Source organism: Silurus meridionalis, chromosome 6 (genome assembly GCF_014805685.1).
Source record: "Silurus meridionalis isolate SWU-2019-XX chromosome 6, ASM1480568v1, whole genome shotgun sequence".
NCBI lineage: Eukaryota > Metazoa > Chordata > Actinopteri > Siluriformes > Siluridae > Silurus > Silurus meridionalis.
The window spans coordinates 10,276,577-10,291,424 of record NC_060889.1 but is presented as its reverse complement, the minus strand read 5'-3'; the positions used below and the strand labels follow the sequence as shown (position 1 = coordinate 10,291,424).

General features: G+C 40.6%; 1 protein-coding gene across 6 annotated transcripts in view; it reads right to left on the bottom strand.

Annotated features, from left to right (window-relative positions):
* Positions 1-467: 467 nt before the first annotated feature.
* The window catches only part of scrib (scribble planar cell polarity protein), a 76,947-nt gene continuing 62,566 nt past the window's right edge, over positions 468-14,848 (bottom strand). The window contains exons 30-46 of one of the 6 annotated variants that reach the window (XM_046852180.1): positions 14,698-14,772; positions 14,454-14,513; positions 13,966-14,013; positions 13,694-13,813; positions 12,408-12,518; positions 11,968-12,018; positions 11,652-11,792; positions 10,957-11,119; positions 10,600-10,819; positions 10,033-10,122; positions 9,766-9,948; positions 8,552-8,686; positions 6,804-6,943; positions 6,646-6,683; positions 6,221-6,295; positions 4,537-4,588; positions 468-2,700 (exon numbers count right to left, since the gene is read on the bottom strand). In XM_046852180.1, the coding sequence (XP_046708136.1) occupies positions 2,567-2,700; positions 4,537-4,588; positions 6,221-6,295; positions 6,646-6,683; positions 6,804-6,943; positions 8,552-8,686; positions 9,766-9,948; positions 10,033-10,122; positions 10,600-10,819; positions 10,957-11,119; positions 11,652-11,792; positions 11,968-12,018; positions 12,408-12,518; positions 13,694-13,813; positions 13,966-14,013; positions 14,454-14,513; positions 14,698-14,772 (1,836 nt within the window). In that variant the 3' untranslated portion in view covers positions 468-2,566. The remainder of the gene's footprint in view (positions 2,701-4,536; positions 4,589-6,220; positions 6,296-6,645; positions 6,684-6,803; positions 6,944-8,551; positions 8,687-9,765; positions 9,949-10,032; positions 10,123-10,599; positions 10,820-10,956; positions 11,120-11,651; positions 11,793-11,967; positions 12,019-12,407; positions 12,519-13,693; positions 13,814-13,965; positions 14,014-14,453; positions 14,514-14,697; positions 14,773-14,848) is intronic. The other 5 variants (XM_046852182.1, XM_046852181.1, XM_046852183.1 and 2 more) reach the window with 5 other exon arrangements.

Here is a 14,848-nt window from a genome sequence, read left to right as displayed (position 1 = left end):
GGTAGCATCATGCTTTGGGGGTGTTTTTCTGCACATGGGACAGGGCAACTGCACTGTATTATCTATCTATCTATCTATCTATCTATCTATCTATCTATCTATCTATCTATCTATCTATCTATCTATCTATCTATCTATCAATCAATGTTACCCACTATTCAGTTAAAATAAAAACAACCCTAAACATCCTTATTACAGGACTGTTCAATTCTGATTGGTCGTTCATTTTCTCAAACAGCTGCACTGGAAAACGATGAAAAGTAGAACGGTAGCCGGGTTCAGACTGCATCACACGACAAGAATTATTTTCTTTAGCTGCACACCCACCCTGTTTTACTCTTTATCCTAGTAAACAAACCTGAAAGTGCAGTGGGTAAAAAAAATACAAATAAAAATGACTCGACACAAACAGTATAAAAAGCTGGATGCATGTAAACGTATGTAAAGAGACACTTGGACACATCAGCTTGTTAAATGAAAAGTAAACTTTATTATTCCTGAACCACAAAATAGACTTCTTTGGTTGTACAAATTCACTAGTTACAGTCCTGAATGAGCTCTAACCCCTACATTCAGCCCCTCCACCACCTATGTAGCAGGAAAAAACAAAACAAAACATCCCCCCATCCCAAAGTAATTGAGAACAAGAGAGAAAACAACTGCCCTGCTGGAAAAATGTAGTGAATCCCATTTGTTATTTGTGTGAAATGTGATTTCTGTCTTTACAAAAATACAATAAATGATCATTTAGCAATTTCCCAAGTGTTGTCCACCAAAACTGAATTTCAGTTAGCAAAAAGAAAGATGAAAGAAAAAAAAAATCTACGATTAGAAAAGATAAAGACATTGTATGACATGAGAGTGACCACAGTGTTGATGGCAGCTGGTTTGAGAATGATTAAAGAAAAGAAAAAAAAAAAAAAAAGAACATGTACATTTTTTTTCTCACCCAGGATTGAAAAACAGCAAAACTAATGCATTACGCCAATACACAGTGCAGTGGACACCAGTCCCGACTGCTTCTGCATCCCGCTGCCGCTGCACACGCTGGCTCAGATTCTCCTCGGAGTTCTGCTTCTCGCAGCATTTTGTACATTATACACACAAGGTTAAGCGATTGGCTTTAGATTCGAATCTAATTGGAAAACAAATCTGAAGTAACCACTCCAGCGACAAAGTATATGAACATGAGTCACACAGACAAGAGGAGAGGAAAACAACAAACAACAAACAAAACAGGGGAACCTAAAAGTTCATCCCTAAACCCCAGTGTTACATAGAGAAAACGAATGGTACCATATTAGAATAAGATGGACACCTGGACCTTCTCTTTAGAATGCGCCTTTCAAGTTCATGGTCTGAAAGTTTGCTGAAGTTTATTACAAATGTCTTTTTTTTTTTTTTTTTTTTTTTAATAGTCAGTCTGTTTATGGGAATGTTCCAGCAAACAGCATGCAACATGGTCCAGGACACAGAAAACTGCAAAGGGAAGGATATTCTGTTTTTTTTGTGGATGCAAATATTTGGACAGACGGTTGTCCTCTGTAGTCTTTTATCTTCTAGTCCTGGTCCAGGAAGACTAGAGAGCCATTTAAGTTCATTTTAAGCTGCACTCACAATGAAACCAGGCACACTGTTTTTTTCTTTTCTTTTTTTTAGCTTTATGGTGAGACCCTCGAAACACAAAGCCGACGACAAGAACATACATTCATTCGCAACACTGCTCCAAATCCAAAATGTTGGATTAAAAAGCCAATGATTGTTATACTTGATATGGTTATAAAGTTGATACAAAGCAATACAGCACTGATAAATCAATAATCCCAATACCGGGAAATATCGACTGATTGGTGGAATATTCCCAACGACGAAGCGTCATTTAAAAAAGTGAATAAAAGCCACAGTGGCGACTACGGAAATAAATTAAGTGTAAAATGTTTTTAAATTTTTTTTCTCTTTTTTTCTGTATGGGGCAGTTGAAGGTTGCAGAATGACCGCTTGCTTTTTTTTCTAAAATTATCTGAATGTGAACACATTTATATATAGAAAAAAAAAAAAAAAAAGAAAAAAAAAATTAAATAAAAGTTATTTTTAATTTTTTTTACATTAATATCAGAGATTTAAAAATTAAAGTATTAAAAAGCACCCAAATCAACATCATCAAAAAAATAATTTAGCCTGTTAAAAGCAAACTGTAGGGAAAAAAAAGGAAAAATGAAAAGAATAAAAAGCCTGTGTGGAGTTTGCTGTTTGTATGTACGATGCTCCTCCTTCAACATCTGTGCTAAATGTTAGCTAGAAAGGCAAGAATGGTGTGGGAGAGATGAGAAGATGTAGTGTTTCTTTAGAGGAAAAAAAATTGTCACTGTGAAGGTTGACATTGGAGAGAGAGAGAGAGAGAGAGAGAGAGAGAGAGAGAGAGAGAGAGAGAGAGAGAGTGGTTTGAAAGTCTTTCACGCATTTCTGTGAGTGTACATTTTAGTGTCTATAGCTTGTAGCTTCACTAGCTAATGTGGACTATTTTATTATCTGTATCACGTGTGTATAAGTCTGTGTGTGTGTAAAATTATGTGGGAACGGCTGTCTCTAGACTGCGACGGCCCTGTCGGAGTTTACGCTTGTTGCTGTACAACGCCATCTCCTCCAGTGCAGATGTGGAGGCCACAGTAGTTACAGGCACCTCAGCTTCTACGCAGGAAACTAAAGAGAGACACACAGAAAAATGTTTCAGTATGAATTCAGAAAGACACCTGACTTTTAAAGCAAGATATCGGATCGCTGGTTTAGTTGCATCCGCCTCTTCCCACGCAACATACTAGAAAAAAAAAAACATCTGAGGAGCAAAAGCAAAGCTATAACCATATATGGTCAGTAAGGAACAGGCAAGATCATCAACCAGGCCTGGTATTAAAGTAAGCAACATCATTTTAGTTCCCAACCTTGGTCCTGGAAAATCCAAATGTCCGGCACATTTTAGCCAGTTAACAGCCTTTCCTAAGCTCAAGGTAGTACGTGTGTTGAAGGTCGGGATTTAAACCTTGGTATCGCCAAACTGCCAATCTTGAAGCCCTTGAGCAAGGCCCTTAATCCTCAGTGCTCCAGGGGGCGCTGTATCATTGCTGACCCTGTGCTCTGACCCTGGCTTTCTTTTCTTTTTCATTCAGCAGGAATTACCCTACAACAATGTTCTCCAGGACTAGAGGTTGGAAACCTGTACAGCAGGGTATCAAATTGGAGCTTTTGCAGCAGGAACGCTGCAATAATCCCACAACCGGCATTGTGCAGACACCAACCGTCACGAAGGCCCAATAATCCCCATATCCACAAGCATGAGAAGCAACACTTCAAACGGATGTTAAATTGAGTCATGCACGTGTTAACATGAAAATAATAGATGCAAGTGGGTTCATTTCTGGACCACGTGTTTAAAAAAAACGCACACATTTCGGTTAAGTGCTGTATAGAAATTTGATCTTCGACTACATTTTGTTGCTCATCGGCAACACAATCCGCCACATCAGCTATCTCGTGTCCTTGAAATAAAAGCCGAAATTAATGAGGTTTCAGGATCGTGTGAATTCAGAGTTTTAGGAAATGAAACAGGCTTCGAGACGCAATGCAGACGATGTAAACAAGGCAGCAAAAATTCCCAAACTCTATTTTTCCTGGAATATGTTCTTACATTACTTTAAATCCATTTATTTGTGCATTTTATCTATGCGATGCCTTGTCATTAGTAGAAACTCTAAGACTTTTTAAATCAAAGCTATGCCTCCAATATTGAAAATAAAGGGCAGTAGAGGTTTTGTACAGGGAGGAAATGTGGGACCTTATTTTATACCAAAAACGTTAAACATTTTAGTTATAAAAAACTGATTTTGTTTTCCAAAGCGTCACCCTTTAAGCAGGCTTTCAGCAGCAAACAGTTCCCGGAAGTATGCATCGTTAGGACACGTTGTCGTACACACACACATTCATTACATGGACAAAAGTTTGTGGACACCTGGCCATAACATTCATATGTGCTTCTTTTGAACATCCCATTCCACACTTATTCCCAATTTTTTGTTATAATTAACTAAACTCTTCTGGGCAGTAGATTGTACTGTGGTTGTGCAGATTTGTGCTCCTTCAGCCACAAGGCTGTTAGTAAACTCAGGTACTGATGTAGAGTGAGGAGGCCTGGGGTGTAGTCAGCGCTCTTTTACGTCCCAAAGGTGTTTAGTAGGGGTTGAGGTCAGAGCTCTATAACAGGACACTCAAGATCTTCCACTCAAATGCACAAAGCACATATTTAAGGTGCCTAAAAGTTTGTGGTAGCAGGGAAAACCACACGGCTGGAAAAGTCAGGTGTCCCGATACTTCTGTCTATATAATGTACATACATACAAAACTCCTACCAAATTCAGATGATCACTTATCCTAGGAAACTTCCTGTGTCAAGGGGATAACAAGTGTCAGCAAAATATATTACAGAGTCTGAACTCAAACTCCTATAGCAATACATCTACTGATTACTCATACACAAAAGCTTACCTGGGCTCATGGAGGCATCGCTGTTGTATCGAACATCTGCAGCATCTGGAGACTGCAAGATAAGAAGAAGTGTAAGAGAGTAAAGACTGAAGGGCTTCTCAGCCCGAAGTGACTGCCAGCACCACTGTAGGAGACAAAGCCATAAACAGGGAACAGCCAGGGAACAGAAAACAGTGGTTTATAAACCAGCTGAGGTCACCAGGCACAATAGCACTTCCTCATACAAGTAAAGCAATCCGCTGGTTTACACCCACCCACACACACACACACACACACACACACACACACACAAACACCCCCCCTATTGTGACATAAGCGGTTATCCATGAGGGGGCATCGATATACAAGGTCACTGATAAAAGCACTGAGAAGAAAGAAGCAACATAAAAAAGCCATACTTGTTTGAAGTAACAGAAGTCACACAACAAATGTCCCCCAGCATGCTATACACACAGTCCTTCACCCCCAGCATGGACGTACCTTGAGTCGTTCCTGACTACACAAGTGCTACACACAAAGCTCTAGTCCATATTCCAGGGTCAACAATTCGAAACCTTGGTATTATGAAAACCCAGGTGAAGACAGAAAGCCGGCTCAATCCGCATATTACATCATGAACACATTTTTCTGAGATCAGGGTGAAGGCATTGCTTAACAATAAACTCAACTGATAAAATACCTCATAAACAGCACTTCACACAGTGAGGTCATGGCACACTGAAAAGGCCACCAAACAGCATATTAGAGTTAAAAAAAATATGATTACAAAATTATTTATAAATGGTTTAAATAGATGTAAAAAAGAAACACTTTTCAAAGTTACGGTATTACAAGTACAGACATTCCTCAGAGACAGATTTCTCTTCAGAACTCTCTTTTCTCATTTAAGCCGTAATCACGTATGTCTGAACGAGACCTTGAAGTACTTCTACATCATAGAGAAAAATAAATTACGTATGCCAGTTTTTAAGAAGTTAGACACAAAATTTGGTGGTCTTTGGTAACAGTAAAGGGATATTAGAAACACAACACCACATGACCCCAAACCACATGACCAATATTCATCCAAACATCCACAAAAACACAAAACACCAACACTAAATAAGGCAACATTCCCTTGTTCCCAGCTCCCCATGCCCTGGTTAACCGTCTCGCCTGCATTCCACTCACAGCTGATAGCCCACCAAAGTAATTATGATCAGATTTCCCCTGCAGCACAAAGATAATACTTTGTCCCAAGGAGCAATTGGAGCTATGTTTCAAATTTGGCTGATACTCTGAACCAAAAGAGTGCCAGTTGCTAAGGGTGAGTGGGAAAATCTGAGAGAAATGAGCTCAGGGTTAGATCCTTGCTGCCATTTTGACTTTATCCCATGTTCCGTAGCACAATGAATCCAGTTGTTCAGGTCTGAGACTGTCCAACCAGTTCAATGCTTATTCATTGGTTTACATCGGAACATTGAAATTCATAAGTTGTTGAGGTAATTGTTGGTACCAGCAGTAAATGGTGACTGAACATCAAAGTTGTCTATGCAGAGAAGCTGGACGCCCAGTTACCAGAGATACTGCTATTCCTCAACATGGCCAGGAGGGAGAGAGGTAACAGGGAAAGCCAGGCAGATGAGACTAACTTGAGAGGTTAAGGAGTGTCAGGTTCCTGGGATTATTGGCATGCAGGCAATACCTGAATGTCGTATACGGGTTTAGCAGAAGGAATGGCAGCAAATTGTCGGTAGTCAAACTTCTTTTCGGACAGGGACTAAGGATAGCAAATGAACAGGTGTAGATATATAGGGTGGAAGGAGGGGTGGAGGTGGAGAAATAAAGACAAAGCAGAAGTGAGATGGGTAGAGGACAGAGACAAAAGGGGAATAGAGGCAGAAAAAAAAACAGGACAAGGAGGCAGTTCATGTCAATACGACTTTGCTTGCTCTGGAAATGAATGGAAGAGTAATGGGCATGAGTGTTTTACATTTAGTTGAAAAAAAAAAACATACTAAAAGTGTGGTCTACTGTAGTGTAACCTTAACAACACACAGCTGTCAAAGCAGTGGTTTTCTTGTTCACGCATACAAAACTCATAAAACAAGAACAAAACGTATCTCATACCAGTCTACCGGGTGATGTCACAACGCGAGGACTGAGATCTGTTTGGGGGGGGGGAAAGAAATCGGGGTCAGCACAATAAATGAACTCATTGAAATCTGTACACTGACACTAGGAATGACACTGCGATGCCATTATGTGACTAAAGATTGAGCGCTCACCTTCCATAGGAGTGGGCGAAGGCGTGGGTGCAGGAGATGGTGATTCAGCTAACTGGTCCAGAGTGCCTCGCTTTCTCCCATCCTTGGACTTAGCAATTACCATCTGTGCCTTCAGAGCATCCTGCTCTAAAGACTTCATCCTAAAAGAACAAAAAGGTATTAGGCTCAGATTAGAAGATAGATATAGTGTATACACATTGATTAAAGTGTAATAAAAAAGAAAAACACAGATTACAGGTTTAGGAGTGTCCCTGGTTAGGGTAAACCAAGTTGGTAACATGCATTCAAGATGCATTCAACTTGCTGTTAAAAAGTGAAGGGGGAAAAAAAACCTTTTAATTTTTCCATAATTTCCATTTTATTTATTATCTGATTTTATTTTGGAAAATGACCGGATTCTCTCTGCCACATCTGTCTATGACTCACTCTTGATGCATGTCATGATGCCTCGGTCACATGTCTTACCTACATCCGCTACCTTGTTAAAGGGGCTCCGGCCTCTAACACATAATACATTACTGCTAAATTCAAACCCCAAAGCCAGCAAAATGAACAAACAACAACACAGTGGATTCACGTTTATTATTATATTTAGAAAATGCGTTAAAGGCCGCTCCGTGAAAATATTGTCTGACATTAAACCAGTCCGTGATCTAGAGTCTAGGGATCTAAAGTACAGCAGTTCTGATGTATGTGAAGAATACATGCAGAATAGCTGTGGCTGGCATATATTATGTGTGATATAACATGAAACGGCTATTGTAAAAAAAGAAATATGAAATTCACGTTAGGATGGCGTGACTTATTTTGTATAACGACATGGTCTGGCATTTTTTCACTTGTATCACAGCAACTTGCGTTACGATTCCTCTTTAAATGACTGTATTTACAGATGTCGCCACTTTACGTACTTTTGCGGATAAGAAACAAACCTGTCCTCAAAGTGAAATTAGTATGGAGTCGGAAAAATTCGAAACGGAGGAGAGCCGCCGAGAGCTAGCCGTCGACCGTAACGAGTCTGCATGATGCGCTCCGGATACAAAATATTGTATACAGTATTTTGATTTGTTTTCGTATATTTTATTGTTTGTTGACAGCATTTATAACTCTTACATGAGAGAGATATGCGTAGTTAATAACGAACACAGTAACAACTTACGAACAAATTCCTGGTACGAACCGTAACTCGTTTGGAAGGTGGGGAGTGTCTGTTCTCGTTTATTACTATATGACACACTTTAATAGTAAATAAATGTTATGGAATGTCCAAGAGACGGGTTCTTGACATTTTGCACATTATAGCGGTCATAAACAGACATTTCATCACTAGCCTTTTTCTGAATGAATGAGACTAAAGCTTATTCGGGAAGACTTTACAATGTCATAAAACTTACTAATTGCAAACCAGAGACTACTGACAAAACTTCTTTTTCGTTTGGCGATCATAATTTTAAGACGATCATTCCAAGCCCATAATCACAACAAAAAACAAAACAATAAAAACAGCATAAATAAAAAACGTGTGCAAACGGATGAGGCAGTGCAAAAATCATGGGTGTGTATGCATGAAGTGGTGTCTGTAAGACCCAGCACACATCATTCACTCAACAAAAATGTTATTACTTTAGAAACTACACAGCATCACTACACAAGCCCCTGGCCCTCACACACTATGACAAGCAGCAAAGCAGAGTTTAAAAGCACCAGAGCTCAGCCCCCACAATGCAGTGTGGGTGGGCAGGGCAGACCTGGGCTGAGAAGTAGAGGAGCAGGTAGAGGGAGGAGCTGCAGCACTGTCTAACGACGCCCTCACACGCGACTGGTAGAGCCTCTTGGCCAGGTCTTGCTCATATTGCCTAACGTCTTCCTCTAGACCATAAGGCCTTGGAGAGAGCGGAACCAGAGAGAGGAAAGGCGGGAGCGAGAGAGGAGAGATAATATACAGAAAAGAAAAGAACGCACAAAGAAAAGGGGAGAAGAGAAGAAGAGGGTACAGATGGCATATGACACACAGTAAGAATCAAAAGGGTAAGTTAACACAGGTACTCCAATGCCCAGGTTGCCAAAGACATATCTAAACAAAACATTTTACTCCGTTCATTCACCACATAAAACAAAATATAGTCACAGAATTGAAATGATGACATGTAACTTCTATGAAAGGTAATTGGAAACCAAATTTGATGTGATTGTAACAACCAACAGAGACTTTTAAACACTGCACTAGTGTGGTTGCTGCAGCCATCGCGTATATAGTTTATAATAAGACGTAGTAAATAACAATAATATTTGAAGCCCCTTAAGACTGAAGCCATGTCCACACTAATGCGTTTTCCTTCCAAAATGCATCCTTTTCTCTCCGTTTTGGTTTTCCGTCCACACTGAGATGCCGTTTTTCAGTCAACGAAAGTGTAGCTTTAAGCGTTTTTAGTCATTGCCGGCACGATTCATAGAGCCGTAAAGTAAATAAACACCGGACAGAAATGATGCAGCTCAAAGCGCCTTACCTTTTCACGTTCGAGTGTGTATGAGCAACTTTTGAAAAACAATTGAAAAACAAAATGTGGACGCAGAGTGTTTTTTTTCTAACAAAAATGCCATTTTCAAATTCATCCGAATGTAGATGTAGCCTGAATCTCAAGTGCTCTGCATGTTTATTACGAGAAGCTATGTTTTGGGTGTCATTTTTCATTGTCTTTGGAAACCCTGAGCATGGACAAAATGAATGTGAAAGACAACACATAAAAAGGAAGGTACAGTTTAAGATCAAAAAGAAGGGTCAAAGAAATACAGGTCCAGCCGCAGGCCAAGTTGTGCAAACTCTAAAGGCAGATAAATAACACAGGGTTCTCCAACATATAGAACAATAAAATCCACAATGATCTCTAGCTCAAGATCTGGACATGATCCCCCTATTCCTAATCCCTGAGCTTTATATGTGGTACGGAGTTTGCTGCTGTACCTGGCTGCCCGCCACATGGCTCTCTTCTCTGCCTCCAGGGCTCGCTTCTCTGCAGGAGAAAGATCCTTGTCTGATGCCACACTGAGCTCTGGGCTCTGTACGCGCAGTCGCTCCTGGTGCCTGCGCTCAGCCTTAGCGGTACGGATTGGCGCTGAAGACTCGCCAGGGTACACAGGGATCAGACTGCACGCATGTTAGAAGCATGTTAAATTAAAAAAGAAACATGAAATGCTATAGAAAATTAAGGTGTAATGCTGTCTTAATTACCCAGTCATGGAGTTGGGCCTCTGCTCCAGTCTGAAGCTATCTTCCATAGAGTTGCGCTGGGAATCCCCCCTTCCATCTATAGATGAGGCCCTACAAAAGGTAACATCAAAAAGAAATGATATTGGCTGCAACGCTATAGTTTAGAAGATATTTTCTTGTTGAAAGTGGAAAGGAAAAAATCCACTATTGATCCAGGGGATAAAAAATACTTTATAATGTGAGTTCCAAGCAACTGAGTCTTACCTACAGTCCTGTAAGTGTAAGTCTCGCTTAGGGCTGTCAGGAAAGTTGTACCTATTAAACTCCAGCCTAGTTACATCCAGACTACTAATGGAAATCACATTCTATTCTTTTTCATAAATTTTTTAAAACGTGTATGAACCCTACACTGTAAGAGGTTTGACCACTAGCCACATACAGCATAAGAGTTGGGTAAGGGTAAGGGCGTGGAACTTGTCCAGTGTTCAATGGTCACTGCTGAATATTACAAAAATGTGTTGGGCTGTAAATGTACACAGATTTACACATAGGCTTCATATAATAGCAATGCTAAATTAAGAAACCTACCCTGAGCTGGGAGGTGTGGCACTGTAGTTTGGAGGTGTGGAACATTGCCTGGGAGGAGTTGATGCATGTCCACTGACAGGTTCAACCTTGTACTCTACCCCGTCTAAAACAACCTTGCCCTGGGCCTTCATTTGTGCCACCTGCTTCGCCAAATCTTCCTCTTCTTCATCTTCATCCTCATCCAGCAGATACTCCCGTGCGGTCTGCTCAATTCTCTTGGCTGAGGAATTAGAAAAGACACATCACTCTGAATAGCTTGCTCAATTGCTGAGAAAATGATAATTTACAGTAGTGTTTTCTTAGCAAGGTGTTTTTTGGGTTTCTTTGGATGGGGTTTAGTTCGAGGCAAACGCTAACCTTCCTCCTCCTTCATTTTTTTCAGGTCATCCTCTCCTACAAGTGAAACACGAGGTTTGGGTTTGCTGTCCGGTGTCTGCTGTTTTACATCGATCTCAAAGTACTTCTGTCGGTCTCTGAATGAGCGCTGCTCTGGGGTCCCTCTGCCGGACGAGGTGGGGGGCTGTAAGAAAGAAAATAAAGTCAGTAGTGCAAAGAAAAAAAACACAAAACAACTCTGTTTACTTTAGAACTTTGAAGGAGATCATTAAATGTCTTACACACTTAATAAACTGAGAAAACATCACTTTAGGTCTTAAGTGGCAATGCATTATTGATACCTCAAAGGAAAATGCGATGAAAGAATAGGCACAAAAGTGCAGCATTATTAGGTCATATATTAAAAGGCAAGAATTATACTGAATGTAATTATTATCATGCAAAAGTGAAACGTGCTTAGGTCTTGATGTGGTTTGTACCCAACGACTACAACGATATATCATGCATGCCAGCAATCCAAAAGCAGTTTTTCGAAAAAACGAGTCAGCAGAATGATTAATCAAGTGTCCCCCAAATTAGGAAAAGTCTCACAGTCCTTGGAGACATTTTGTTGAGGCAACACAAACCTCTGCCCCGCCACCACCGAAGTAAAAGCTGCATGTACAGCTGTAATTGAGAGGGTACAAGCGGAGTGCTGACCCTGTCAAGTCATATACCTTAGACTCCAGGGAGGGGCGAGACAGGCGTGGCACAGCTGCCAGATTCCTGTACTCACGAAGGTCAGATGAGAGGGAGGGGTGAGGACTGAGGCCCCCTCCTTCACCCTCACCTATAAACACTTCATTACATTCCTCTGGCTGAAAGAGCCATTAGAGGAACACCATCAGTATCAGTTGGACCTGCCATCTCTGCTAAACAGTACAGTGCACCATACATCTAGGATGGTGATACTCAGGAAAACAGACAACATTCATTTATTACACTAGAACAGTCTTTAAAAAACACAAAACAAAACAGGAGACCGAGACATACCTCTGGAAACGTCTGTTTTGGGTGAAAGTTGTTTCTCTGACCATAGAGATCCTGGCAAAAAACAAAACAGGGAAAGAAAAACAGCGTAACAGGTAAAAAAGGCTGGAAATAATTCCTCATACCAAACACATGATAAAAAACACAACAACAAAAAACTGTTGGAGGACAACTAGTTTCATTCATAAACTAAAAACAGCCAAAGTTTTACTGCACACTGTCAAATACCACAACAGACCAGACACTGATGGATAAGATGGACACTACTATTCCGTGCACAAGAGCCCATATACACTCCACAATGTGAAAGGAAATGACTCATGCAAGACTCCGACCAACAGCAGTCAAGCCTTCAAAACAACGGGCTCCAAATGGGAAAGGTTAAGTTGTGGATGTCGTATCAACCGTGACATGCTCAGAACCTCAAGGAGCTTCCACCCTACCTGCGGGGGCTCCAGCACAGCCATGGAGTGGGGTACAGCAGCAAACGCCTTATATGCCTGCTTGACATTGATGGGAAATTCGTTGAAAGTTTCTGGGGATGGGGCACGAGGCTGCACAGAGGATTCAAACGCCAAGGAGTCGAGAATAGAGGGGTTTAGAGGAGCGACCAGAAATGGGACAGACAAAGAGATAGAGAAGCAACAATGTGCAGTCTGGAAAACATGTTGGGGTCTTGTGTTTTATGGCTGGAGAGATGGAAGAAAATTCAGGGGAAAAAAAAGAAATGCTCACCGCATAATAGATTTTATTTATAGACAAATCTAACACCCTGAGTGCAAGCCCCGATTAATATTATATGCATTTGTTGCTAAAGGCCATCAAAGATAAGTGTTTCGTTTAATTGTATATTTTTTTTGTGCACTTCTATTTGTCTAAAGTAGTTTTAAAATTTGCAATTTTACTCAATTTTGTTTTATTTGAAATACTGTAACTACATGTTAAATCATATCCGTTGCTGAGTAAGTAAGTAAGTAAATAGATACAAATAATGCGAGGGGGATGAACACCCCCAGGAACTACAGACTCATTGACCACTTTGAAAAGCAACAGCTTTATTATGCAGTGTAAACTGTGTTTGCCCAAACTGACTGAACTGGCAGCTTATAAAAACTCGGCATCAAACCTGCGCAAACATGTTGAAGTCGGATGATGATACGCTTTAGTTTACATAATTGTTGCGCTGCATCAGTGTGTGACATTGCGAATGTTGGTTAGCACCAGGGTAGAAAATCAACGGGACTTGGGGCAAAGTTGTCACTGCACAATGAAGCTAGCTCTATTACCAGTGTCACGATTTAAGTGCCATATGAAATCTACTCTTTCTTCTAGTTTTGAGCATTACTGTATAACCAATCACACACTTTTGTTGAGAATGCAGTGTCCAATCAAAGCGTTTTGATTTGCCACTGCGGAAAAAACGCTGGAGTTGTTCAATGCGTGCGCTCACTGTCTGAATTCTGAATCTGCATTTGCGATTTCTCTCGTTATTATAAAAGTCATTATAAAAGTTTTTTTTTTGTCTTTGAGTACATTTTAAGCGAGCTACTTTTTACTTTTACTACAGTAGATATTTAGACTGGAAACTTAGCGTGTACTTGAGTACAATTTAATTGAAGTTAAAGTACTTGTGACTTATGACAAATGTGTTGTATTTAATCGGATTCTTTAGGACAGGTGGTGGTGGGATGGTGTACCGAGTTTCTGGAATGTGTGTAAAGACTCTTACAGTGGTCTGGGAATTGATGGGGGAAGGGCCCCAAAGGTTGGGACTACTGTGGCCATCTTGACTGACTGGAGAGGCAGGAGGCCGCACTCGTGAGATAGGCTGGATAGCACCAGGTTTGGTCTAGAAAGTAGAGAGAAAAACAAAACATCTAAATGAAGAGACAAAAATCACCCTTTAAATGAAGAATGTTATATGCAGGTGATTTATGATCACTAATGTAGCCAAGTAGCAGTAAATAAACCCAATCTTTCTTGGCTTCTTTTGACACTTACAGCTGAATTGTCCTTGGCAGTCACATTGGAAGACAAATGAATGCTTGCCTGAAACGGAGCAGAATTACGCATTGTATGAAACATGTTCCGACGCAGGACTTTTCTGGACAAGCATTCCCTAAGCACCAAACCAGCATTATGCAGGCACCAACTAGATACAATCTCATGAGCGTTGACAGCTAGCAAAGCGCATCAGAAATTTAAGTACCGATGATCACAGTTTTTAATACACCTAGTCAGCCTAGACTTGTTTTACTGCCCTGACCTTCATCATTGGCAAAGGTGCAATGATTTGACGTCACGACATGAAGTAGCACAACAGATTAAGGATGTTAAGTCTCGTACAACTGTATCATCTCGCATCATCCACAGAGCAACAATGCAGTTTGTCAATCCACCAAGGCGAATCTTGCGAGGCATTTAGTTTCATTAACCAAAACAGCAGAGGAAGCCATAAGTAGCAGGTCGTGCTCAGACAGCCCACTTACAAATCGGGTCTCTTTGCCTTGTGCGACAGGGGCTGAGGGCGAGGACTGACGAAATGAGGGCTATGAAAGGAGGTGTCAATGAAGGCATGAATTAGGCAACAAAATAAATGTACTCCCTTTAATGTTTCTTATATATTTTGACAAAAGCTTATACCAATCCTATCAACTTACTAATGGTAGGGAAAAAAAAAAAAAAAGAGATGAGATGAGAATAAAAGAGTGTCCTAAACAATTAAGGACTCACCAATTGAGAGCCTGGAGAATAAAGTGGCTCCCGGACTGGACTGTCAACTCTTTGGGCTTCAGCTGATGGACCCTGCTGATAAAAAAAAAAGTGGAACAGAGTAAGTAAATTAGCAGCTACATTATTGTCTGTGGTGATCTTCATGACAGCC